General features: G+C 40.0%; 2 protein-coding genes across 6 annotated transcripts; both read right to left on the bottom strand.

Annotated features, from left to right (window-relative positions):
- Positions 1-406: 406 nt before the first annotated feature.
- Positions 407-26,288, bottom strand: nin (ninein (GSK3B interacting protein)). Of its 5 annotated transcripts, none has more exons than XM_025900759.1 (28): positions 26,252-26,288; positions 20,661-20,873; positions 19,679-19,772; positions 18,868-19,040; positions 17,006-17,051; positions 16,725-16,900; positions 15,431-15,577; positions 15,103-15,270; positions 14,819-14,955; positions 14,460-14,600; positions 13,850-14,024; positions 13,593-13,703; positions 13,345-13,434; positions 13,118-13,253; positions 12,118-12,239; positions 10,751-11,871; positions 7,743-7,841; positions 7,572-7,641; positions 7,280-7,447; positions 7,076-7,192; positions 6,678-6,791; positions 6,334-6,480; positions 6,068-6,247; positions 5,802-5,936; positions 5,614-5,715; positions 5,429-5,521; positions 2,535-2,648; positions 407-1,719 (listed from the first exon to the last, which is right to left on the bottom strand). In XM_025900759.1, exons 2-28 carry the CDS (start codon positions 20,850-20,852, stop codon positions 1,513-1,515), a joined length of 4,575 nt encoding a protein of 1,524 aa, XP_025756544.1. In that variant the 5' UTR covers positions 20,853-20,873; positions 26,252-26,288; the 3' UTR covers positions 407-1,512. The 5 variants fall into 5 exon arrangements, with proteins under 5 accessions (XP_025756544.1, XP_025756543.1, XP_025756542.1 ...); XM_025900758.1 differs by lacking the exon at positions 26,252-26,288 and adding an exon at positions 23,284-23,605; XM_025900757.1 differs by lacking the exon at positions 26,252-26,288 and adding an exon at positions 22,052-22,170.
- Positions 7,855-10,744, bottom strand: LOC112843055 (thyroid receptor-interacting protein 11). Its single transcript, XM_025900762.1, has one exon. It carries the CDS (start codon positions 10,511-10,513, stop codon positions 8,141-8,143), a length of 2,373 nt encoding a protein of 790 aa, XP_025756547.1. The 5' UTR covers positions 10,514-10,744; the 3' UTR covers positions 7,855-8,140.
- Positions 26,289-26,953: the final 665 nt, after the last annotated feature.

Raw genomic sequence — 26,953 nt, 5'->3', positions numbered from 1 at the left:
GCAAACTTTGGATGTAAACAACAAAAGCAGCAAACCATGAGCAGCATTTTAAAGCCGTAGAGAGTTAACTGATCGTTTAGACTAAAGTGACTACATTTCTGGTCACACCTGTATGTCAGGGATGTTAAATGGCCCAGGGGTTGGAACAGGCTTCTCAAGGGTCTATACTGACCCACTAGATGGCTTAAACACTGTGGAAATTGCAGATTATTTTTTTTTATCTGTATTGTCCAGTTTTACAGCTTCTCTTAAAAACACATTATCCTTTCATACACCAAAGTAGGTACTGAATAAATGATATGAAATGGTTTTCTTTCATTATTTACATTTTTGTTTTGTATCGGAGCCACAGGTTAAAAAAACCCCCAACAACTTTATTTACAGTATAAAGTGTGGGATGCCAGTGTTTTTTTTTCTGTAGCTGTAATCATTTACTCAGACATAAACCTAAAGAATGTACATTATAAAGAAATTTGTCAGCAAAGAGTGAGACGTACTGTTGAAAATACACTTTTTTTTGTTAAGACATCTCAGTTGTTTAATATTTATCTGAACTTTTTTACACTGAAAGAAAGGGGAATAATTAAGAGGCATCTTCTAACATGTTATTAGGCCACAGCTTTAGCTGGATGTTGGACCACAATGTAAAATAAGTTTGACATTCCTGCCATGGATGGTTGGCATGAATTTTAAATATGTTGATTTTGCTTGAATCACATTTATTGTTATCATGTGTATGTCCAATGAAAAAAAGCCATAACTTACAAACCACCAAACACAATCCATTCATTTTATTTATATCTGTAGCACAGCCATTACCCTGTCTTAACTCTAATGCTTACTCTGCAATAAATGCAGATTACAATTAATTACAATAACAAGGTACTTTCTTTCAAGCCAGAACAACCATAATCACATAGCCTGTACACCTTTACATATTGCAACAGATCATACAATTTCCTTTAAAAGTAAAATGACATGTAAAATATTGCCACTTGATAGACATTTAAAGTCTTTTCAATTTCAAGTAGTGTTAGGTAAAACATGATTTGACTTCTCAGTTTGCATGATTTTACTACCGAACGACAGGTTTCTATTTATTCTTTTACAATAGGGCTAGAGAAACAACTTTTGGACAGTTCAAACACAGAACACTTGTATAAAAAGTACACTTCATAATTGTTTTTCCTCTCTTTGGACAGAGAGCAAGTTTAAAGGTAAGATATTTACTAATAGGTAATAGTGCTTTAAAAATATAAATAACTGTAAAAAGTCATGTCTTCTTTGCAGTTTGACCTCATATTTAATTATTTATGGGTCCCATTAATTACTGGTTAGAATTAAATGGACAAAAATACTGCATATTTAACATAAAACCACCAGTTCTCATGAATTGGCAGAATCTGCTGCATAAAGTTTGCAGCAGTGATAAATATAATAAAATAAAAGTATTTAGTAAAGATACAGTGCAAATATTGACTTTGACACACATTTCAAGTTAATCCCTTGTGATCATTTATAATGGTACGGCAGCGGAAGATGTGACGGGTTTAGGTCACACACTATCTTATTGAGGCTGGAGATCTTCTCCTCCAGCAGGTAGTTCTTCTTCTCCGCGATTTTCTGACGTTGCTCAGTTATCTCCAGAGCCTTCAGCAGCTGGGCATTCTCCACATACAGATCTTTGATTAGTACGTCCGCTTTGCCATTCTTGTGCAGCTAGAAAAGTCAAAGTAGATAATTGATTGTAATGGGTTACATTACATGGCAATGTTTTGAATAATTTCAAATTGTTCGAAAAAAAAAAAAAAAAAAAAAGGGGTTTTAGTTATGGAGTTCCACAAGGTTTTGTACCAGGACCCATACCATTTCTCTTAGGTAGTATTTTTACTGGATACATTTCCATTGCTATGAAGACTAAATGGAGTTATCTACGACAGAAAACACAATATGGGTATAGTTTAAATTAACAACATAACCTTTCTAATGATAAATTCTGAGTTTTTTTTATTTTATCTCTGTGGAATTGCCAAGCATCTCGGAGTGATGTGGAAAAATGAATTCATACAGTTTTTAATTCTTGGCTGGACTCCTGCAATCACTATCAAACTGTACCAAATGTTCCTCCTAACATATAAACTAACAATGAGACCCCATCAGATCTCATCAGGCCTCTTCTCCTGTGGAAAGAGTTCCAAGTTACAGGTGACAGATGCCCTTCTCTACTTTAAAAATAGTTAATTTTTGATTAAGCTTATAGTTTGCAGATGACCCTGAACCATCCCATGTTGATACAGGCTCAGACTGCTGGGGAACCTCCCATTATGCACCAAGTATGTTTCATTATTGAATAATATTAAATTTTGTCTATCTTCTCCCACAGGTTGTGTTGCGTTGTCATTGTTACCAAATTAGCTAATGTATAGTAGATTTTTGTTGAAATGGCAGTCCAGCTTTGTACAACACCTTACAAAAAAATAAAAAAATAAATAAAATAAAATTAGTGGAAGCCATTGAACTGAAACTGAACTGACCTGGTCTTTGAGTTGAGCAACTTTCTCTTTGAGCAGCAGCTTGACATTATGCAGAGACAACTCTATTTCCTTCATTCGTTCCTCCATGCGCTTCATCTTCGTCTCCCTTTCATCCTGGGGAGAAGACAGTCAAGGACATTGTCAAACTGCTGCTGATGCAAGACTACCATATAAAATGAGTTCAGCTTCTGAGTGGGTGAAAAAAAAATATAATAAAAACAAAACAATTGCAAATGTGAGCGTGAGATGAGTCAGACACCATTTCTTGTGAGCTAGTTGCTTTATTCTTTATTAATGGATTTCTGTTACATTTCTAAAGAGGATGATTCACTAGAAAAATAAATACAAGTATAAAATTATGACTTATATTCCAGATATAGCTACAAAAAATATTAATTAATGAATAAATAAAACAAACTCTAAACATGAAAAAAATAAATAAAATAAATAAAACAGATGTGCATCATAGGAAGAACAAAAATGCACTAAATGATTAAAAAACCCAAAACACGGACATAATGACACGCTGTACTAAAGACAAACTACCAACCTCACAAAGATTTAATAAATACCAGCCAAACATTGAAAATTAATTACCAAACATGTTTGATCAGTCCTTGCTTAAGAAAAACAAAAAGATGTGATTCACTTTGGGTGCTCAGCAGCAACAAAAGAGGCCCAGAACACAAATATACAGTAGAGGACAGTAGAGGACTAAAAACTTGGTATCTTCATTGAACAATCTCCATGAACCCTGACTGCACACAAATAGCATCAGGTAGCATCACCTGGCAACAACAGGTGGGAATGGTTTGATTGTTAGAAAAAGACTCAAAAGGCTGTCAGGCACTAACCTTGGCCCTTGATGACAGGATTTTTCCTCCGAGGATACATACCCTGTCATAAACCCTTTAAAGTTTTAAAAAGACACAAGTGCATAACAGTCATTCCCAGAAAGTAAACCCTGCATCGAAAAGATTCACTGCGACCAGGATGTATAATGAATCCACCAAAGGTCTGGTCCTACCTCTTTCCAGTCTATATAAGCTCAGTGATGTTACATTTTTATTTATTTATTTATTCTTTTTAGAAAACATACAGTCTATCAACTGTCAATGCAAGTATTAATGTGATCAAAATCCCATTTGGAAAACAAGCCAGGAGCCTTTTCTGTGTTTCCCTGCCACCTAGCAGCAATGAAATACAACTACAACGTCATGCCATTTATCTCTGGCACCACAAATGTGGGGCTTCATGTGCCACATTCAGATTTTTACTCCGGATACAGAGGGAGAGCAGAATGTAAGCAGTCTGTAAAGCGAAGAGCAGGAAATGACGCTGGCGTTACAATCCACCGATCCGCCGGCAGCTGTCTGCGTGTGCCGCCCGCTGCTCCGGCATCGCCCCCTGGAGAGAAAAGGCAGGTACACTTCACCAGGGCTCTACCCTCTAATTCTAAAGATGGGCTTTTTATGCCTGAGATGTGTGTAGACTATTGAATAAATGAAGATAGACAAACTAGAAATTCTAATATGAATGCAGATTAATCAATCTGCAGGATGTCAGCATTCCTCCTGTTCATACTGGCTAAGAAAACATCTCTCTAGTTTTTCGTTTTCAAATTTATAGTCCACTGTTTAAGCACTGTGGATTTGGACAGTTGTATAAGCCAGCATGAACAGCAGGACTAATCATACATACAGGGATCTCAAACGTCAATTATTAACTGATCGTCACTGATGAAGTGCTGAACAAAGATGTGGGCAAACTAGGACTAAGTCAGCAATTACTAAAAAGAAGAAAAACTTAATCTGCAAGTAAACTAGCAATGGAGTTTTCTGCAGATGTTGTGCATAATGTTTTTGTTGCTAACAAAGTCCACTGTGTTAATGGCAACCTGGTGATGATAGATGAAGGTGGAAGATGCCACTTACACATATGATAAGTATAAAAGGACAACTTGTATTTTTCGGGAAATGAAGATTTATGCAGATTGTGGGAGAAAACGTGAAAAAAGGAAAAAAATAATAAATAAATAAATAAATCAGCCACCACACCCAGATGATCACACCATGGCAACTACTTCAGCCTATTTCAACCAGCATTCAAGGTTGAAAATAAAAGACAATGAATTCAGAAACAAACAAAACAAAATAAAAAAAAATAGGTGCCACAAGCTAAAACACCAGACCCATGAAGGTAAACTCTACAGATATGACAAAAGGAGATGAAGACAGATGGGTGCACAAATGGATCTACGACAGGTATAAAAACAAAAACAAAAACAAAAACACAGCAAACCCAGCTTTAATAAATAAAAGAAAAAGAAAGGAGCGGAAAACTCAGACGAGGAATGGAGGACACAGCTCAGGTTACACTTTTTTTTGCTATGATGTTGAAAATGTTAGTGATGTCCAGTTTTTCACTGACATTTACAGCCACAAGTACAATATGAAAATGCTGTACATTATTTAATATCGGAGCAAGTAACAGCAGTCAGGGAAATAAGGAGGTGGTAAACACAGGTGCTTCTAACCACATTAATGAAGACACTCAATACACAGAACAGAACCTACATTAATTAGAAAAACCTGCGTTTAACTACGATTTCATGGCAAACTGAAGCTGCTGTGTCAAAGGTCTATGTATCAACTCCCATTATAAAGTGAACCAGCATGAGAAGTGGTGCACAGGCTTCAAAGATTAATTTAATATTAAGAACAAAAGAGGGAAAAAAGTGCAATGTGATCGAAAAAAATAAGTGTGAGAAAAGAACGGCAATCTATAAATGTACTAATGCAGTACTTATTTATTATATCCAAGCTTACTTAAGAGGTAAACGGTTATATATTTGGTCAGGTTTGCCATTGTGGAAGTTCTGAATTGCACTGTACCTGCATGTTGTCTGGATCGTCACCACGGTGCTGTCCTCTGGGCATCCTGTGAGGTGATGGAGGCAGGAGTCCCATGAATTGTGCCTGAAAAGTCTGTAAATAGGAACAAATATTGTTTAAATTATTGTGCTTTCTTGTTAAACTGGTCTATCCAAAGAAAGCTTTAAAGAAAAAAGCTGGAGTACCTCAAGCAGCTGTGTTGTTAGTCGAGCCAGCTGAGCCTTGAGCGCCTCGTTTTCTTGCTGAAGGCTCTCCAGCTCAGTGCGTCTTTGTCCACCTTCACAGCCCTGAATGAAAAGCACATGCAATAAGAATTTCTGATTTTATATAATCGGAACATTCTTTGGTTATAGTCAGCAGCATGAATGCACACCATGGTAAGCTCCCTTTGTGCTTCAAGCTCCTTTTTAAGAGAGAAGTTTTCCTGTTCCAAGGCCTTCATCAGGGAGGACTGACTCTGATGTTTGTGCTGCTTCAGGGACAGTATGGTAGCATCAAGCTGACGGACCTGCAAACACAGAAAAGACCACTCACATAACTAACAGAGGAAAAAGAAAAAATAAAAATAAAAAAAAAATAAAAAAAATAAAAAAAATCAGCTTTTAAAAGCCTGCCATTTTTCTGTGGCGCTCGGCTCACTTTTTCTCTGGACTGGAGGAGGTCTCCTTTGATGCTGCACACTTCAGCTTGAAGTCTCTCGTTTTCTTGCCTCAGTAGCTGCTGCTCCTGCTCCATCAGCCGAGACATCTCATCTCTGTACAGCTTCTTGCTGTGATTCTGCAGACCGCTCGAGTGCAGGGCAATCTCCAAAACACGGTTCTGAGATTAACAAGGGCAAAAGGTCACAGTCTGTTCTGCCCTCAGCTTGTGTCTTTTACCTTACTATAGAGAAACAAAAACCTCACTTTATCTATAGCATTCTGCAGCTGTTTGTGTAGCAATGCAACTTCATGTTTTAGAGAATCCCTCTCTTGTTGCGAGACACGAAGGTCCGACTTCAGACGAGCACTTTGATGGTTGACAGTCTGAAGAGTTTCTTCCATAGTCTTGACCTTGAGTGGAAAGAAGCATATTAGTGCTTATTAATGCACCAAGTTAGAGTCCATTGTGTGCTTCGCTAGAAATCTCTATAAATTCTATTAAAATGCTGTGAAATAAGCCCACTATACCCCAACTATTGAAAAATTACCAAACGATTTGTCATTTATCTTGCGACCGAGTGAGATCCTTTAGGCTACAGCAACTTTACCTTCTCTTGAGCTTTGGCTAGCTGGTTGCGCAGCCCTACAGTCTCCTTATCCACACTCTTCCGCTCCTCTACGAGGTGGCTGAGGTGACTCTCCATTGTGCCCGCCATGATTGCCTGACAACCAAAAGACACCTACATGTGTAAGGAAGCAATCTTTTGCATAACTTTAATGGTAAGGGCAGATAACACCCATAGATCTCAGCAGATCACAGCTGGCTTAAGGCTAGAAACAACTTAGTTTTGATTTTTTCCTGCATCTTAATCATTGCAGGTATTCAGACATAGGGATGAGCTTTAATTCTAAGGGGTGGTGTTAGGAAGTTCTTAATATTGTGTCTGTGTTATATTATGGTGGAGTTGGATGTGAAGTGTTTCGGTGCCAATAATCTAATGCTCACCTTCTCTCTGAGGTCAGAGAGCTTCTGTGACAGCTGGATATTCCTCTCCTCCAGCTGTGCAGTGTCCTCCAGAGCTTTGGTCAACTCTGCCTCCAGAGCAGACACACAAGCTGCCAGCTAACACAAAACAGCCACCAATTAACTACCCGCTACCACCGCCACCACACCGTGACGACTATCAGCTGGTCATTAAACTCCGTTCACCTTGTTTTTCTCTTCAGCAGAAGCAGCTTCCCTCCTCTCGTTTTCCTTTATCAGTTCTGCCAGCTGCTGTCGTAGACTCTCCATACCGACAGTATTTTGGGCATTTTTCTCTGACAGCATCCCATTCGCATCCTCCATCTGCTGACTCTGCAAACGCAGCTCTGCAATCTGTGGAGATTCATGTTTTTAAGTAAATATCTGGGTCCAAATAAACCGAATCCAGTGTGTGAGGACAAATTGGTTTCTTTTGTATATTTAAAACTTTTTTGTATTTATTTTTGCATGACATCACCTGTTTCTGGAAATTCTCTGATGCTTTTTGAGCTGCTAGCTTCTCTTTCTTCAGGTGCTCCCATGTTTGTCTGTAATTAAGTGTGAGAAGAAAATGTGATTATGCATAAAACAAACTAACAAAAAACCCTACTGTGGTTGTTAGCCACAAACTATATTTGGTGCTTCTTACGTCAACTCTTGCTGGACTTCCTTTAAGTCCTCTTCTTTCAATGCAGCGATCTTTTGCCTGAGGATGACGTTTTCTTCAGCAAGACGACTGGCTTCAGATCTAGAGACAAAAAGTCAGGAAAATAAATTCAGTGAAACTGCAGGAATCCATCACACACGATGCACGTTTAGTACATATGTGAATCACCAAACGGATTGCAACACACCGATTATAAGCAACTCTACAGTTTACACACACTAAACGACTTCTTGCTTTTCCCCTGATGACCTACGGGGACAAAAACTGTCAGGATCTGCTACAGAGGGTTTAGGAGCTCAGTCGCAGCTTCAACTTCACAGCACTAAAGGATGGGGGTAACACCAGCCACAGAAGACAAAGGGATCCTAATTTTCTCCATGTTACCTATGAGCCTGCGTCACTTCGTTTAATGTCTGTGACTTGTCTTGTAGCTCTGTGATGGTTCGGTGAAGTTGCGTGTTCTGCTTCTCCAATTTCTTACAGCAGTCTTCAAGATCAGTCACTGCATCGACATTCACCTCCAGCTCCCCATCTAAATCCAGAAAAGCCTCCACTGAGGGGCTCTCCAGTCGTTCAGCATCTAGGCCAAAGGCTGAAAGAATCCCATCCTGCCTTTCTAATTCGCTGAACAGCTCAGACAGTTTAGCGTTTTCTTCTCTCATCCTGCTGATCTCATCCACAAGTGAAATTTGCTGCTCTTTAAAACTGTGGAAAATATTGATCCTGCTCTCAAGGCTCCACACCCTTTTCTCAAGTTCACCATTTTGCTCCTTCAGTTTGGTATTTTCACACATGCAATCTTCATACCTAATCTGAAGATCTGTCATTTTCAAGGCCTTCATCTCCAGCTCTTTGACATGCTCCATTAACAGCAACATTCTAACTTTGAGGCTGTAGTTTTCCTCTAACACCTGGTGCCCAGCCTTTATCTTTTCATTGTTATGAGCCAGCAGGTTCTCTAGTATTTCCGTCTTCTGCTGAAGCAAAGAAATCTTCTCATGCAGGAGAATGTTCTCCTCTGTGGTCGTATTATAGAAAGCCTGTAGTTTCAGCAAAGAGTGCTCCTGCTGCTCACAATCAGAGTCTTGATCCACACATTCATGTCCACATTTAACATTTTCCCCCTTTATTTCTGTGAGTAAATGTTCACAGTCAGAATCTGGGGAGCTATTCAGTAAACGGTTAACCTCAGCATCCTCCAGACACGGTTCGCCAGGGTTACCTCTCTCCTCCAGTGTTGAGGGCACAACCACAGTCTCATGATGTTGCTCATCTTCCTGGGAACAGCTTTCAAACCCCACTGCTGCTACATCTTGAGGATTGTTCTCTTTACATAATTCAAGAGTTGCTTTGTTCTCACCATCCTCAAAGGCCTCAAGTGATGAGACGGGCCCGCATTTCATCTCTGGGAAAACGGCTTCATTTTTGTTTTCTGTGGATTCGGACTCGGGGTGATCAGAAGGTGCCAACTCGCAGCCTGTGTGATAAAGTTCAACTTGCTCGGGGAAATCGGTAACATCAATATCATCACCACATCCCTGAAACCCATCAGCATTTGCAGGCCACAATTCATGAGTCTCTTTCATATCTTCTTGCACGATATTTTGTTGGTGTTCTTGGTTTTCACTAGCACCCATTAACTCCCCGTCTCCCCGAACGTCACTGGTAGCAGAGCCATCTTCATTGTTTGCGCCAAAAACCTCCACGTTTTCAGTGGCTTCATCTCCTGCATACAGAGTCCCTGTTAAAGTCTCTTCATCGCTATCTTGTTCATCCAGAAATTCGGGCGTTTCTTCACCAAATAAAGAAACACATTCTCTGTTGTGTAGCATCTCCTCCATAAATGTGTTCATCCCCTTCAATTCCTTCATCTCTGTCTCTTCCACATTTTCCACAGAAGACGAAAGCTTTTGGACTTCCATCTCCAGCTCTTTAACTCTTACTTTAAGCGCATCTCTCTCTGCTTTAAACTCTTCTGCCTTAATTTCAACTGGATCTTTTAACTTTTGCTCAAGGATCGACACACTTTCCTGTAGCTCACGTCTGTCAAGCTCAAAGTCCACTGCGGCCTGCTTAAGAAGCATCTCCAGCTCTTCGATCTTCATCTTTAAATCATCGTGCTCATTTAAAAGTTCAATCCTCTCTGCTGTCTGCCTTTCTGAAATAGAAAGCACCTCATTGTACTTTGACTCAAGTTCTGAATTACTACTCAGAAGTTCTTCCCTCTCCTGTTTAAAATCATCGACTGTTTGGTTCAACAGGAGCTCAGTCTGAACAAGAAGCTCATGTTTGGTTTTCAGGCTTTCCTGAAGCCTGTTATGGAGATCATTCAGCTGCTTGCTGAGCTCTATTTCTTTGGTCTGAGCCTTGCTAATCAAGTCATCGAGCTCATTTTGCAGCTGCTTTCTCTCATTCATCAGTGCTTCCATTTGCTCTTCGTGAACACTTTCTAGCTCCCCCCTTTCTTTTGTCCACTCCTGATTTAATCTCTGTCTTTCCCCCTCCGCTGCCTCCTCCATCATTTGTCTTTGTTCCTCTGCTCTCTCGAGAGCCTTCTGCATCTCTGCTTCCCATTCAAGCTTCTGCTTGGCGTGGCTTTCAGAAAGAGCCTCCAACTCTCTTTGGTAGTGCTGTTCAAGTTTCAAAACATCAGCCTGAAAACGCTGTGCAACAGATTCCTGATCACACGAGAAACGATCTTCCACTTCTTTGATTCTCAGGTTGAAACTGATCTCGATGTCCTTCCTGCACATGGTTATTCAAGGGCGGTTACAGCAGCAGTTTGGAAAGTATTACACTATAATTGCTGACAATCCTCAAAGGAGGCTGTTTTAAAAATAGCTTAGACACCTTATCACTTAGCAAAATCTTGTTTGATTGTTTGGTGTTACATTAGAGGATTAACACTACTTTCATGTGATGTTAGCTTGAGATTTAAGGCTGAAGAATAAATTTTGATAAATTTAATTAGGTAAAATGTTGTTTCTTACCTCTCCTGGGCGATGTCATCTCGTAGTTTGTCTAACATGGCGCCGAGTGTGTCCCTTTCCTCTATGTGCTTGACACTCAGCTCCTTCACGGCTTCTCGATGGCTCTCCTCCAGACGCGCCTTCTCCTCTGTCAAACTTTCCAGTCTTTTCTCCACCTCCTCCCTCTCCGTCTCAAACTTCTCCCTCTCCTCATTTATCCTATCCTGGATCATCCCTTCATAATCCTCCTCCAGTTGGAGTCTCTCCCTCTCCCACTCCTCCTTCAGCTTTTTCTCCCTCTGCTCAAACTTCTCCTGTAGCTGCGACCTCTCCTCGAGTATTTTTTCGAGCAGCGCCGCCTCGTGATGCTCCTGAAGCCGAGCTCGTTCCCTCTCCCACTGCTCCCTCAGACTGCTCTCCTTCTCTTCTTGCTCCTTGACGAGTCTCAACATCTCTTCCTCAAGCAGCATCTGTAAAGACTCGCCATTCTGCTGATCGAGCTGAGCCCTCTCTTTCTGCCACTCCTCTGTCAGCGTTTTCACCAATTCCTCACGCTCCTCCTCAAATTTCAATTTTACCTCCTCTAGTTTATCACTTAGCTTCTCCTCATGGCTTTCTAGCAACAATTTCTTCTTGCTTTCCCAATCATCTAATAATCTCTTCTCCAAATCAGCCTTTTCCTCTTGTAATTCCTTTCTCTCCTCTGCTAGTCTGGTTTCAAACAGCTCTGCATGCTCATCCTTTAGTTTCTTAAGCTCTGTGTCATGTTGAGTCCTCAGCTTCTCAATCTCAGTCTGAAGACTTTCATCAGTCTCTGTCTGTTGAACTCTTAGGGTCTTCAGCTGCTCTTTCAGGTCTGCAATGAGAGTCTGGGCCTCCAGGAGCTGGTTTCTTAGTTTTACCAACTCCTCTTCTTGCAGATTCTTAAGCTCTTCCCTTTCCTCTGTCTGTTTCTCCTCCAGTAAACTCCTCTCCAGCTGTACCTCCTCCAGCTGACTCTGCAGCTGCTGTGCATGGCTCTGAATGTTGACCATCTCATCTCTTAAAGCCTGAACCTCCTGCTGGTGGAGGTTCGCCAAGGCAGCTTTCTGGTCTTCATGGTTCACCCTCTGTTTTTCCACCATGTTGTTAAATTCATTCATCTGTATGGATAAAAGAGTTAATTATTTATATAAACCTTGTAATGAATTTCTGAATAATAGTCAAATATTCCCTTTCCCCATATTTGATATATAATAATCATTTTTATTTATTTATTAAAGCACTTGGGAGTGCAGATGCAGAGGACTCTGCAGAGGTCTCACCTCCTCATTTTTTTCCAATTCTAAAACTTCTCATTTTCTTCAGCAGATTTACGCATTAAAAACTGGTGGTGGTAGCAGACTAACCTTGATTTCCAGCTGGTTTCGCAATTCCTCGATTTCACACAGGTGCTGCTCCTTCAGCTGCTCCAGCATCATCTCTGCTTCTAGGCTCATACTGAAAGGCTGAACCTCCTCTGAACCGAGACCTGTGAGAAGTCAAGTTAGAAGTGAGGGGTTGGTTGATATTTGACACAGGTTAAAAAACAAAGCACAGGACAACACTAATAATAAAACACCAATAAATAACTTCTAAATAACCAGTGCAAACAGAGTTGCAGCATAGTAGCACGAGTCAGCTTTCAGTGCATTAATTTACCAGTGCATTTAAGTGTTCAGGACCCAGTTAGTCTTTAGAAAGAAATAGTCTCTGAGGCTATAGGTGTGTACTTTGGGTGATCTGTATCGTCTGCCTCAGGGCAACAGTCCAAACAAACTGTGACCGTGGTGAAAGCAGTCCCTGATGTTTTGTGCTCTTTTAAAGTAGCGTGCAATGTCCTCCAGGGATGGCAGCTGGCAACCAGTGTTTTTTTTAATTCTTTGCTGTCTGTACCGCTCCTTGCAGCACCTTTTTGACTGCTACAGAGCAGCCAGCATCCCACACCTATGTGTTTTTAGTTGCTGCTCAATGTTGTTTTTCCTAAGTAGTCTCTGATGTGCCTTTTTCCCTGTTCCAGTAGTGTTGTCTGACCAGGAGAGGTTCCCTGATAGGGGGAAACCCAAAGAATTCAAAGGACCTTATACACGCTACACACTTCCTACTAATGCAGAATGAGACTGAGTCATGCCTTTTCCTGTAGTCCATTATTAGCTCTTTGGTTTAAGTAGTGTTCAAAGCCAGTTTGTTTACTGACAGTTGCTGTAACTCACCTCTGCATGCTGACTCATCTTCACCTGATATCAGGCCAACAGCAATTGTGTCATCAGTGAATTTAATAATACGGTTGCACGATAGGTCATGTATACAGTTAGTCCTCTTTAATGATTCTGAGCACTATTTTACTGCACTGTTACACTATAGGCCTACCTGGGTCAGACTCCATTCCTGGGCTTTTACTCTCCAGCTCCTCGGAGAGAGGTTTCTGACAAGACTGATGAGTTCGGCCGAGGCTGTGGAACTCCTGCAGCTCCGACTGCAGCTCATCAATACGATCCTGTAATTCCTGCCGAATAAGAGTACTTAAAGTTAAACATCTGTGTAATGTCAGCACATTTTACATGCTCCTGTGTGAAAGAACAGTCTCTTGCAGTTACCCTGCACTGAGCTTCGTAGCCACTGCGTAGCTGTTTAATACGCTCCTCTTGGAGGAGGAAGTCTGCGCTGTTAGGGTCCAGATCACCAAACTAAAATAAGAAAAGATCATATACTAATTAACATCAGGCTAGCACAGACACAGATAATTAAAAAAACAAAACAAAAAAAACATGAAATTCAAATTGCAAGCAAAAAAAGCAAAAGTCAATATTATGAAAATCCATAGCATCTCAAAATGTTTCTGCACCTTATCTTTCATGATGTTGTCCAAACTTGTCTGGAGTTTGGTAATTTGGTTTTGAGCGTCAACTAGTTTTTCATTGCTGTCCAGTAACTCCATCTCCAGACGTCTGTTCTCCTGAAAATGAACAACATCATGATTCTTCTATTTTCAAATTATTTGTTTTGGATAATGAACACAGTGTGCATTAGAAACACTGACATATTCCAGGCATAACAAAATAAAAAACAAATACACTTGCACACCATGTATTATTCAGTTACCTTCACTGAGATGGAGAGGTGGTCTCGGAGGAAAGATTCATCCTCCCTGATTTTCTCGATCTCTGCCTCCAGCTCGTCACGCTGCAGGCAAGCCTGCTGCTGAATCTGCTCCATCTCCCTCAACAGCTCAGATTTTACTGCTGCTAGCTTCTCTTTGTGGTCCTGCTCAAGCTTCCTGCAGATGATCATCCACAGCAGACACAAACTCAACACTTAATATACATTGCTTAACAAATTTTTTTTATTTTTTTTATGACAGGTGATCCAATAAAAGCACAGATATTTTAGAAATCTGTCAAAAACAAACAAACAAAAAACCCCCACCAACAACAAAACTTGTTTAAAACAAAAAAATGTTGTAAGTCACTGAACTCCAACTGAATTCACATTTTTAAACTCAAATTTGAACTGGCACACCAATCTTTGAGAGATCAGATATTAATCAAGCAGAACCATTAAATAGATTAGTAAAGTAAAGTAAATTTAGCATCTTAAACAAAGTTAAACATGACAAATGTGTTTCCAAACCTTCCGTTTAGTCACTGGACTTTATAAAATTTAACAAAAAGCATCTCAAAAGACGTGTGGTGCAACTGGAATGATAAATTACCTGAGATTGAGGTTATTCATGTGCTCAATTGCAGAGTGATGCTCATCCACCTCAGTGGCAAGCTGTGTTTTCTGCTTCTCTGCTTTTTCCAGATCAGATCGGATTTTCTCTTTCTCTCTGAGCGCTCTGTCTACACGCTCTCTGAGATAAATAAAAAAAACAAACAACAGGAACAATAACTGTACAGGAGTTACACGGCACAATAAACAAAAACAACAATCCTGCTGGTTTTTTTAAAAAAGATTTATTTTCAATTTCAACACTATCAGCTTTAAGTAGTTCACAATCCAGTTAATCATGGATCAACAAATCGTATTAAGATCTGTATGAGCTGTATTATGATGACGACTCATACTCACAGGAGATATCTGATCTCAGCTTTGAAGCTCGCCAGTGCCGCTTGGTGAATCCCATTCTTAGTAACGAGTAGCTCATTTTCAAGTGCCATGGTGAGATCACCAAGACTCAGTTTTCCATCCAGCTCAAAGTTCAAAGCCTGCAAAAAAGTTTTCCAATTACAATCCCATTTTAAATATATTCCAATTATATTTTGAAGAATTCAGAGTCAACAACTTCGTGACACACTGTCTGTTTCACCATAAATGAACTAAGAAGAGTAAGAAGTGTAACTTCAATAATGTACCTGCAGGATCTCAGTGCTGTTTTCTATTCCGTCTTCTATCCAGGCATCCAGGATGTACTCCACAGGAGTGTAACCGGTGCCATCATCAAGAGAGGAGAACAGACGCATGCCAATGGTGCTGGTTAAAGAAGAGGGCGTAGCTATCCTCCGTCCTCCCTCATCAAAAGGCTGTAGGTAGAAGAAAATTTTCTTTTAAACATTATAGCAGAGAAAATACAAAATACTACAGAGATTGAGCCTTTGCTGTATTTCAAAAAGCATTAAAAACAACCCTGAAATTAGCCCCAAATCTCCTAACCTGGTGAAGCTCAAACAACAAACAGCATACCTGAGTGGAGTGATGCCGTTTAAGCTGTCTGTAGGGTGTTGAGGCTGATGGCGTGGGGGGTTTGTTGTGGTTTGCAACCCTGGATACAAACTCCTGAACAGTCATCATTCCATCAGCAGATAGGCTCAGGAGCACATCTCCATTCACCTGATATATATATTTAAAAAAAAAAAAATAAAAAAATAGAAAATGCAAGATTTTTTATTAATACCTTTATACTGCATTTTAGTTGAGTAAAACCAAATAAAATGCAACCATCTTTAGGTTATCTGAGAATGGTCTGAAAAAGAAGACGTATCCAGCGAGTCACAATTTTCTGGGTAGAAATAACTTGTTGATGGCAGAGCTCAGAGGAGAATGGCCAGACCGCTTTAAACTCATAGGAAGGCAACAGTAACTCACTCATTACAACCAGGGTATGCAGAAGAGCATCTCTGAATAAAACACGTCAAACCTTGAAGCACATGACCACACCTGGTGCCACTACTGTTAGCTAAGGTCAGGAAACTGAAGCTACTGTTCACATGGGCTCACAAAAATTGGACAGTGGAAGACTGGAAAAACATGGTTGGATGGTAGAATCAAAATGTGGCACAAGCAGCTTTAGAGCATGGATCCGTCCTGCCTTGCATGAACCTTTCAGGCTGGTGGTGGTGTAATGGGAGAGATTATCTTTGCACACACCAAGCCTCTTAGCACCAACTAATCATTATTTAAACACCACAGAGTATTGTTGCTGACCATGTCCATAACTTTTTGACCAGAGTTTACCTATCTTCTGATCCACAGTTAATGAAAAGACAGAACATTTGCTAACAACTTTAGATGATAAAGTATTAATCTCTAATAAATCATGAAATTTGTATCTGTTGATCAGATTCCCTTTAAACTTTACAGATTTACTGCTGGGAACATGATTAAGTACAGTGCCAGAGGTTGCTTAGATGAGGGACTATCTAAATTCTGGGGATCTTTTCCGTGTATCAAGGCTATCAAATCAGCAGACAATATCATGCCTTTCACTGGGGAAAAAAACATTATTATCAAAGGCTCTTAAGTTATTTAGAAGTTTTGAAGGACCTTTTCATATCAGTAAAAATAAAATAGTAAAAGTCTGTGGAAGTTAGAAAAAGGTTGTTTTTTTTTTTTAAATCGACAACCATTATAAGAGCCCTCAGAAAAGGGGGGAAAAGAAAAACAAAAAACAAAGAATAAAGAAAAAAAGACAAAGGCAGACATGGTTATTTTAAATCATGGGTAATTTCAAATCTCTGCATTTTTCCCTTTAACATACCTCCAGACCCAAATGCTCACAGAGAGCAAGCAGTTCACTGTGACCAGCACATCCGTCCCATTGTATCGCCATCTCCTCACAGGCTTCACGCAGCCTCTCCTCTAAATGAGTTGATAGGGGAACAATGGATCCCCGAGGCGTGTTCGGCTCATCTGGGTTCCAGAGATGCATCTGACCTGCACACAAGACAAAAGTTAGATCATGCATCAAAACAACAAACCAAAACAAAGCTATGTCCCGTATGAAGTAAAATGTCTAAAACTAATCTGAATCTGATGTACCTTCTGCCTCATATTCCTCTGTGCTTGTTTCGTGAGCATTCCAGCGCTGAAACAAAAACATATAAAAGATAAAATAATGTCACGTAAAAAGCCAATAAATGATAATGAGTTCCGTTTGGAATCAGTTAACCATTAAAATATCTACTCAGAACAATTGTCCCAACCCCCCCTCCGATTTTCTCATGAGACAATCAGCTGAGATTGTGTTTGTTCAAGCATGGTTTTAAATCAGACACACACACACACACACACACACACACACTTTTGTAATAGCACGGGCCCTGACGGGGGAGGTCTGGAGGACTGATTTTGGCACCAAAGAAAATGTGTTGTGCACAAACCTCTCTTTATTTTCTATTATAGACAAATAATGAAGAACAAAATAGAATAGAAGAATAGAATGACATAGAAATCAAGCAAATAAATCAAATAACCTCAACCATCTGCAATTTCGTGAAAGTATTTACTCAAAATTATTAAAATTATTGGGGGTTATTGCTGACAACTAGGTTTACAAAAAAGGTTATAAATGATTTTCAATTTGAAAAAATAAAAAAATTATTTCCTTGTGAAGAACTTAATCGCCGAGCTCTAACCCAGCCCCAGAATTCCCACCTATTGTTTGGGAAGCCAGCAGTGAGGGAATGAAGAGCAGATGGGATTCTGCAAGTGGCGTTTTGATACATGAAGTGTGGGCATCCAGGAGGGAAGGGGTAGCGGAGCTCATTGTTTCCCTGACACAGGCCTACAACCTCCTCCCCAAGCAGCGGGCCTGCAGTCTCTGAGGCAGAGCCCCCTGACCCAGCCCCATCTGCTGGTCCCCACGCTGGACACTTTCAGCATTGTTACAGCTAGATTATTCAATGCCAAGACGCGCTTCAGTTCAGCATCTCCAATAGTGTTTGCTTTTGCGCTGCTAGGCATCTCTGGGTGGAGTCAGAGACAATACACAGAATACTAACATCTCCATCCAAGCTTAAACTTAACACCATTGCACTGTTTTGGTGAACACTTGGAGGCGTTTCTCTTACTGCAGCCCAGCTTTGCAAAGTTCTGCACAAGTAACTGAATACTAAAGGCATTATTTTCACAAACATTTGTCAGAAGGTCCAATAAACACTCAGAAATGTGAATTTTCTGGCAATTATTTCATAGTTCAGGTTTTACAGGGTTAAAAAACCTGCTAATTGACTATGTATCATCATTTGGAGCAGATTTTAAGTAAGCTATTAATAACTGGGACTATCTGAGAATCTCTGCTGTATGCTATTTATGAGAAAGGACTGTGTGTGGAAACATGTCAGAAGTGAGTCTGATTAACCAAGTAACAGATCTAGAAGATCAGAGGAACCACACACCCACACCGTTCAACTGTTCACGGCCATAAATGACCTGATACTATAAACTCTGTGACAAGTCTCATATCCCTTTCCTTTCAGTATGTGCCAAAAACACAGGATGTACATTTTTAAAACCTATTCTTAAACCTCTGCATAGCCGCCAGCACATAAGGCCAAGTCTAAATCCACACTGACCAGCGTTCAGCACAGAAATCGCCTGATGAAGTCTGACGTTACACAAACACTGTGGTTAGGTGTTAATTACTCGAGGCTTATCAAACACTAATTATCCTCACAATGTTATTTACAGACAGTACTAATTTGTTATGCAACTAATAGGACCTTGTGAATCTTGTGTTGGAACGCTTATATTACACTTCAGGATCTGCCCTGCATGCCACTAAGCTGATTAGCTAAGAATAACGCCTGAATGCTGGCCCGTGGCTGCTGGGAAACACGCAAGGACAGGAAGCGATAAGGATGGCACTCGAGATGAAAACCCGATCAGTCTCAGCCTTTTACCTCACGTTTCCTGGGAACAGCTGAGTCATAGTTGTCCTCCAAATCCTCCTCGTCGGCTGGTTTTACGTGTGTGGTTTCAGTCAAGTCTGAAATAGGCTCTATTAACTCTGGTGTGGAACGGCGGCCATAACGTTTACCGCCTTTCACAAACTTTGGTTTGATCTCAGGAGACTCTGAGGAAAAATAACAAGGAAGTGTCAAATCATGCACAGAGTAAATAATTTGCATAGAAGTTTATCACAACAAAAACAGGAAAAAAAAATGTGACGACTAGTATTTAGCAAAGCCTCCAGTATGTACTTCTCCAAATAACTTCTCTAAATCTTGTAACTTTAGGATCTTTTCAAAGCCGCATCTGTTTCAGCAAAACAGCCATGAACTAAATGTCAACCTTTAGAGAAATTAACAGGAACCACATAGGTTCAATATACATCATGCGTCACTGACAGGCATAAATATTGACAATGTAGTATTTGCTTTGATGAGATCCATTCTTTGTGTTGATATATAACAAGGATCTTACACAATGTAATGATGACAGATCTGTAAAGAAACTGAACTTACATCCAACCTCATCTGTCATCATCTACACAATAAGTAGCATGGTAATAACATAACAAGTCATTTCAAAGACTTGCTTTGGGTCCTCTGGCTGTGCATAGGGGCTTTTCCACTTATACACACAGACAACTAGGTGAATGATAAACTAATTTCAACTCAAGTTAAGGGCACAACGTCATGCTCTGTGCCTTCAAGGCGATGCTGCAGGCAAGTTTCTTCAAAACATTGTGCACAACCATCAAGACTTTACCTGGTTTTGGCAGGACTTCCTGTTCTTCCTGAGGTGGCTCGATGGATGATGACAAAACCAGAATAAGAGCATCCTTGAACTGTTCAAAGTCAACCTGCAAAAGAATTAAAGAAATACATCTTACAGAAAGTTCATGAAATTCCTTACAATGGGTGCTATTCTCTGTGGGTGAGGTGCAGTCTGGGTGTCCGTGTGGAGGAGGGTTTGAGCAGGAGCAGCAAGGTCACATTTTAAGAATCAGCAGCTGCCAACCCTGAATATGGTGATTTTCTTTGTGCTGCGGAGGCTGACGGCTCCCAGGTTTAGATGGTGTTGGAGGGGAGGGGGATACTTCGGGCTTTTTGACTTTATTGTTGGATGCCGTGAGTAAGCAATCATTTCAGTGGCCCCTCTGCTAACATTTACCCCGCCCACTAACACCCACACATGCCAGACAATAGCCACCCGTCTGTCTACATGCTTACATACAAACAAACATTCATGCCAGCGTGTGGAGTTAAGCTGTTTGGATACATCTCATCTTTATTTATGGGTTGAACTATCAGAACCACTGTCCTTAATTTTTTTTAATACATTTCCAAATGGCCCCTCTCTCAAATAAAAGTGTGTGCGATCAGCACATAGTTTGTTGTCTTGACACCTGGGTCGGAGCTGACCCAGGTGTCAAATCCAAAATTGGGAAAACTTTGAATACCTCATAATCTACAGCATGTAGTATCATCAAAAAACTCAAGACTCAGAGAATCTGAAAAATAATCTCTGTGCACATGGGACAGCCCAAAAATCATTACACAGCATGAAACTAGGATTGTAGCATGTATTCAACACTAGTAATGAATATTGCTGCATAAATAACAGCTTTTTAACAAGGGGGTGTGTCTCTCATTTCCAAGCAGGTAATGTATAATTTCAGACTTCACATTAGCAGTATGACGATTGTTTATGATGAAATGGCTGCTTAGCGGCAGTGGAATAAACTCACCCTGGCAGTGAGGCGGTCCTGGTTCTGGAGCAGAGTCTGGAGAAGAGCTGGTGCGGTATCATTAAGGTGCAGCGACTGACAGAGGTCGGAGAGCTCCTCTGTGCACAGAGAGCCACAGCCGCTAGTGTCAAAGCTGTTAAAAACTTCTTTCAGCCGCTCCTCGTACTGGTCCTGCTCTTGCCCGTCATCCATCCCACAGGACAGCACCCTGCCCTAAAGAAAGAGTGAAAGAGATGTCATACTTTCCATTACAACTATTGGGCCTCTCGAGGATGATATGCCAGAGAATAACAGACAAGATAAAGGCAAGACATTAAAGTACCTTGACAGGATTAACATATTCAGTCACAGTGCTAACAGATACTCACAAACAGGATGGCTTCATCAATCTCAGCAGTATCTGTTCTTACCAACAACTTCATCTGAGAGCACTGCCCTGCAACTGAGCTTTCAACGCACTGCTCCAGCCTCATTTGCAGTGGAGGCTTTAGGTAATCCAATTACAATGATTAGACAAACGGGTAAACTGATAGACACGAAGATATCCAGCAACAACCATGACTTTCTTTTAATTCATTTAATAAATAAAAATCAATCTTAATTCATTGCACTTTGATCACCAAATAATTTAATTTTTAATATCTACAAGTATTTAGATTATATGCTATTGAAACAGCTAATCAAGAAAACAATGAATACACAGTGGCACCAAGCCAAGTGGACAGAGCAGCCAGGGACTAATTGAGAAAGTTAGACCAGAGCAGTGTGCCAGCATTTCCAGACTGGCAGATTCAGTTACACATGGACCAAGTTTTTGTTGTGTCAATTGGGTTGCATCATTTCTCTAATTGAAAAACAACAGAAGCAAATGGACAGAGAGCGGCGCCTCAAAATACAAGTCTGGAGTTCAAGTCAGCTGTAAGCCACGTTTCCCTGAAGCAATGATAGCAATGCAGACAATCAACCTTGGCGAATTATCTACAAGGCTAATATTTTAATGTGGGATTGAAGTAAGAGGAGAAGCTGACATTGGTCCAAAGCAAAAAGACAGAGTCTTACTAACATAAGCAATGACATAACTTCCAGACACAACAGCTGAGATCAGCCGCATGAAGCTTACCAAAGGTGAAGCTTAAATTGGGCTGAGCAGAGTTAGAATACATGTTTCTATTTTTATTTACATAAACTCCAAATAGATTTGTGGGTTTGTTGCATTATTTAGTTTGTACTGTCCACTTTTTTTTCTTGAATTTCAAAAATACCATAGTTTTCCACCCTCCTTAGGTGTCTTTGTGTTCTAATATTTTATACATTTTGATCACCTTACTTCAGTTTGTCCTAACATAATGTATATAGATGTGCATAAGACAAATTCAACATAAAGAACATACCAGTATGTCTAATGAGTTGAAACTCCCCATTCAGGGCTCATCTATACAATAGATATGCTGCCTGACCCTTTGCTCTTCCAGCTGCTCTCACTGAAATCATCAAGTGCTTGGCCAGGTGTCCCCCCACAATCAAGACTCGGGGTGCCCATTCACTGCGCACAATAGGCTGTCCACAAAGGCCAAGTCACTATTCTACATCTGCACATTTGAGCAGCTTATGGCATGCAGAAAAATAATGGTTCAGCAGTATGGCAGCTTACGGAAAACTAATGTTTGGTAAACTTGCAGAGCAACAGGGCGACAAACAGAAAGCAAAAACAAGCATTGGGGAAACTGCTTAGGACCGCTGTATTTTACATGCATGTCTCCTGAACAGATTCTTACTAAACAAAAATCTCTTTGCACATCTTGCTGGCATTGTTGAACTTATTCAGGTTTCTGCAAACAAATTTCTGAGCCAATTATCCAAGCAGCCCTTCACCTCAAGCTTGGCCACAGAGGCTCAAGGTGGCTGTGGGTCGACAGCTGCTGTAGCTTAAGAATAAAACCAGTTCATATTAGGAGGGAAAAAAATAAATCCTAGAACCATCCCAGCATTCACTGGTCATAGTGTCACTAAAAGATTTTAGCCAGTAAAGATAAAACTTAAAAACTTGAGGATTGAACTAGAGATGAAGGAACTACATTTTAATCTGTTTTCTCTGAGGACTTGACATTCTCTCTCTATACAAACCTTCTGTCCAAAGAAACTACATAAAGATAATTCCCATGTTCCCATTTTCTGTAGACCTATGTGAGAAAGTTTAGAAAAAGAATAACTTTGAAAACCTGCAAACAACCCATCTCAGTCACATTTAAACAACTTTGGGTGAAATGTGAGGGCAATTGTTGGTGATGCAAACTGCAAAACTGCATTTTATTTCCATTAGCGCGCTTACTTAACGCCATTTAAATCAAAATGGAATAAAGTTAGCAGTCAGCTGCTTCCCGTGTGTGTTTTACTTCACTAACTTTTCCCTGACTTCATCTAAGTAAAGATTTAAAGTCACTTGTGAGACTAACTGTAATGTAGTTTAGTTAGCTTCACCAGTCATAAGGAAAGTGATGGGCTATGCTAACCGCGCTAGTTCATTTGGGAACGTGAGGGAACACATTTTTTTAGGATGAAAGAAGCTAAGTACCCAGAGCTGGAGAAGAGAAAGAAAGAAATGTCTGAGAAAAAATAAACTCACCAAAGTGTCGAAACTTTGCGGACAGCTGGCTCCTTCCTCGAGTGAAATTTGCTGATTAAACACACCTCTAAAAAAAACTTTAAACTACAACATTTCTCCCGCTACAGTGCAGGTAATCCTTCCGCTCCGGCAAGTTTGACGAGCAGCTAATTTGTCGATAGCAGCATTTTGTTCCCTAACATTACAGAAAAAGTAGCTGTCAGGGTTTTGCTGCTGGCTGCTTTGTGTCCGCGGCTGTATCATCCTCCTCCGGCTTGTAGCGGGTTTTGAAAAGCGGTTGTAAGAGGAAGGGGCGGTGACCGACCAAGAAGCTGCAACGCAGTCCTGCAGCCCCCAGTGGACCAAACTAAAACAGCTCCGAAATCACTACAGTCTTTTAAACTGATAGCTGTGTCTTGTTTTGAATAATGTGTGTTGCAATGCTATCTTTTAGGCAATATTCAAGCACAGAGGGGGGGATTTTCCTCAGCAGCCAAAGTTCAAAACTGGATGCAACCATCTTTGGATCAAACAACCGCTATTAGATTAAAGTTGCACAAGACATTATGCTGGCTTTGTTGAATGTGCACACTCAACACAATCAACAATACGAATCTAAATATTCTCTACCCTTTACTTAAAATACTTCAGAGTGTTTGGCCTATATTTGTTTATATTTAGCCTCCAGGAAGTGAGACTTTGCTCTCTGAAGGGATTTCAGTGTTTCTTCCTTCATTGGCCGCTTTTTCACTTATTTTTGTCCAGTCCTTGTACCTGACCATTTTCATTTTCAGATGAGTGTTTTGTTTGTTTGTTTATTATGCCTCTTAACACTTACCCATGAATCATTCAAACACACAAAGGGCATCTAGCTCAAGAAATGAACCAGTTGTGCTTTACTACTAGCAGCAAGCACAATTCCTTTGGTTTAATCTATGAAAAATGCTAATGATGACACTGATTGATATGAATAAAATATTTTTTGCGCCAGTATGGTGAATTACAAACTTGAAAACTTGCCATATCTCATCGTGCTGTACTGTGTGACTTTAAAGATTTTGTGGAAACTGGACAAGTGGAGGACAAAAAAACTGGCGGACCTTAAAAAAAAAACTATCTGCAACAAATCAAAATATTTTATTCCTGTGTGTAAGAAACAGGAATCAATCCAGCAAAGACCTAAAACAGGACCTGAGAGATGCAGCCACCCTTCAGTTGATCCATCTACTGTACTGTACAATGATCCCAAACACACTATCAGTGGAGTAAAAACGTACCTATAAATAAAAATATACAATGGAAGACTATCAGGATTGGCCTCCATGGAGCCTGCACCTCAACATTACTGAAGCAGTGTGGGATCATCTTGGCAGAGATTGGAACAAAACCCAGACAGCTTCCAAAGAAAAACAAATTAATGTCCTTCAAGAAGCCTGGAGAACCATTCCCGAAGACCCTTTAAAGAACTTAGAAAGCCTATGTTGCAGAATAAAGGTGCTCATACTAAATATTGACTTTCAAGCTTGTTGTACAAACTCAGTTTTTGCTTTATACACTTTGTTTTCGTGGATGTTTGCAAATAAGTCACTACTACTTAGCAAAATATAAAGAAATGAGGGGCCTCTCAATACATTTGGACAGTACTGCATAAGCCATAGGCTACAAGCTACAATCATAAGAAGAATGGCTCCCAAGTAGGTTTTCATCTTACCAAAGAGCAGTTTCAAAAACAAGAACACGAATCATTCCTCAATATAAGTGTGTCAGTGAAATGCCGTAGTCCACAACCACAGGATAAATGTGAAGTTTCACTACAACTGCTCTGTACTGATTTCTACTGTTTATAGCATCAGTTCATGCATGACCAAGAGTGAAACTAAGTTTATTGGAAAAACAAGAAAACAGTAGTTTTCTGATACTTTGTTGGCTTTTAATTTATTTGCTAGCAATTTAAAAAAAGTGTGGGATTAGCTCAACCAGCAATGACCAGACAAACGCTTCCCCTCCTACAAAAATCCCGGGGATCGAATAATTGCATTAACTGTCTTATCTTCCTGCTTTCTTAGATACAGATTGATGAAGGGATGAATAATTACCTATCACAATGCTCTTACATTCAGTTTTGAGGGTTTTTCTAGTTCTTAACATATAAAGCCAATCAATGTCCAGTATTTAACTCACATAAACCCTGAAAGCATCAGCATCAGTTGCTAAACTCCTGAAAACAAAATTATTTTCATATTTATATCTACTTTTACCCTGAGCTTTCTTTCAGTCCAGGTGGAGGAGTGGATTTATTGCATTATCTAATACAATATTGGCTTCATCTTGGTTTAAAATTATTTTAAATATCGAGCTAGCTACAACTGTGGAATAAAGATGCATATACTTAAATGGTGTAGTTAACTAAACAAATGTGAAATTGTTTTAAATTTATAGTGGTTTTAATATGTTTAATATATTTACACCAAAAGGAAACATAATCCCTTTAACACCTGTAGCATGAATTTTTTTTACATTCTTAATTCATTAAATTATTTTTGAGCAATAAAAATTTGAATGAAAGAAAATAATCTTAGTGTTGACATTGAAAAGAAACATTATAATTTAAACATCTGCCACTTGCATTTTTAAATTTGCCTTTAATTTTTCTTCTGTTTTAAGAATTTTTATGATATATAGCTAGTTGTGTTAATATGTTTTACACTGAAAGGAAACGTAATAACTTATGCGTCTAACGCAGGGGTCTGCAACCTTTTACACCCAAAGAGCCATTTGGACCCCGTTTCCACGCAAAAGAAAACACTGGGAGCCGCAAATACTTTTTGACATCTAAAATGAAGATAACACTGTATATATGCTTTGTGTGAACAACTAAGGTGTGCTGCTTATGAAATCCATGAAGTGCTACAGAGAAAATTAAATTATATTTATGTAATCAACACATTTTGAACTCTTAAAGAAATATAACAAAAGGAAAGACACCAACCTGAACGAAAATGATCCATGTAGCAAACAAAAACTGTTGTCAGCCGCCTCCCTTATATCGCCTTTGCGCTGTTGGAGCCTTGACCTGACTCTTAAAAAATAATTGGAAAAAAGCACTATGCTGCTGAAAAATGAAAAATAGATATTTGCAAAATTCTGCCTAAATATGTATTTTACCTGGTTAATGCGTGCGGCGGGGCGTAGTTTGCAGCGCCGCTGCAGGGGAGGCGGACGCACCTGAGCAACACCCGCAATCACGCCTCGCCGCCTTAACGTCTGCGCTATCTGTGCTGTTCTGTTGTTGTTGGTGTATGTCGGGCTGTGCTGTGAGCTGAAAAGCTACAGCCGGCTGTATGCGTACAGCAACCGTGTGTGAAAAGTGCTCAATAAAGAGATGCTCAAAAGCATGCTCATGGAAACATCGTCGGGTCTGCCGTGATTTGTTTATAATGGGACTTCTGCTCCTGAACCTCTGCGCACAGAGTCCGCAAATCGGGGCTATACGAAGTCAGTTCACGCAGGACTGTAAGCTGTCATCTGTCAGGCGTGAACGATGTTTGTCTTTAACATAGTTCACGGTGGAGAACAGCTGCTGACATAATGTGGATCCGAAGATCCATAACTGGCCTACCTGGGGTTGAAAGTCTCGATAAATTCACGGCGTTTCGGCGGGTATACCGGCTTCCGCGAGTGTGACTCTAAT

Source organism: Oreochromis niloticus, linkage group LG19 (assembly GCF_001858045.2).
Source record: "Oreochromis niloticus isolate F11D_XX linkage group LG19, O_niloticus_UMD_NMBU, whole genome shotgun sequence".
NCBI classification, from domain to species: Eukaryota; Metazoa; Chordata; class Actinopteri; order Cichliformes; family Cichlidae; genus Oreochromis; species Oreochromis niloticus.
Note: the sequence above shows the minus strand (reverse complement) of the source record. Positions and strands in the feature narration are given on the sequence as shown.

Coding starts and splice junctions, on each gene's coding strand:
- LOC112843055 (XM_025900762.1), bottom strand. CDS start 10,513: ATGTGCAGGAAGGACATCGAGATCAGTTTCAACCTGAGAATCAAAGAA.
- nin (XM_025900757.1), bottom strand. CDS start 22,081: ATGGGGAGTTTCAACTCATTAGACATACTG. Junction 15,578..16,724: donor GTGAGCATTTGGGTCTGGAG/GTATGTTAAAGG, acceptor TATATATATCAG/GTGAATGGAGATGTGCTCCT. Junction 1,720..2,534: donor TTGCTCAACTCAAAGACCAG/GTCAGTTCAGTT, acceptor TGACTTTTCTAG/CTGCACAAGAATGGCAAAGC.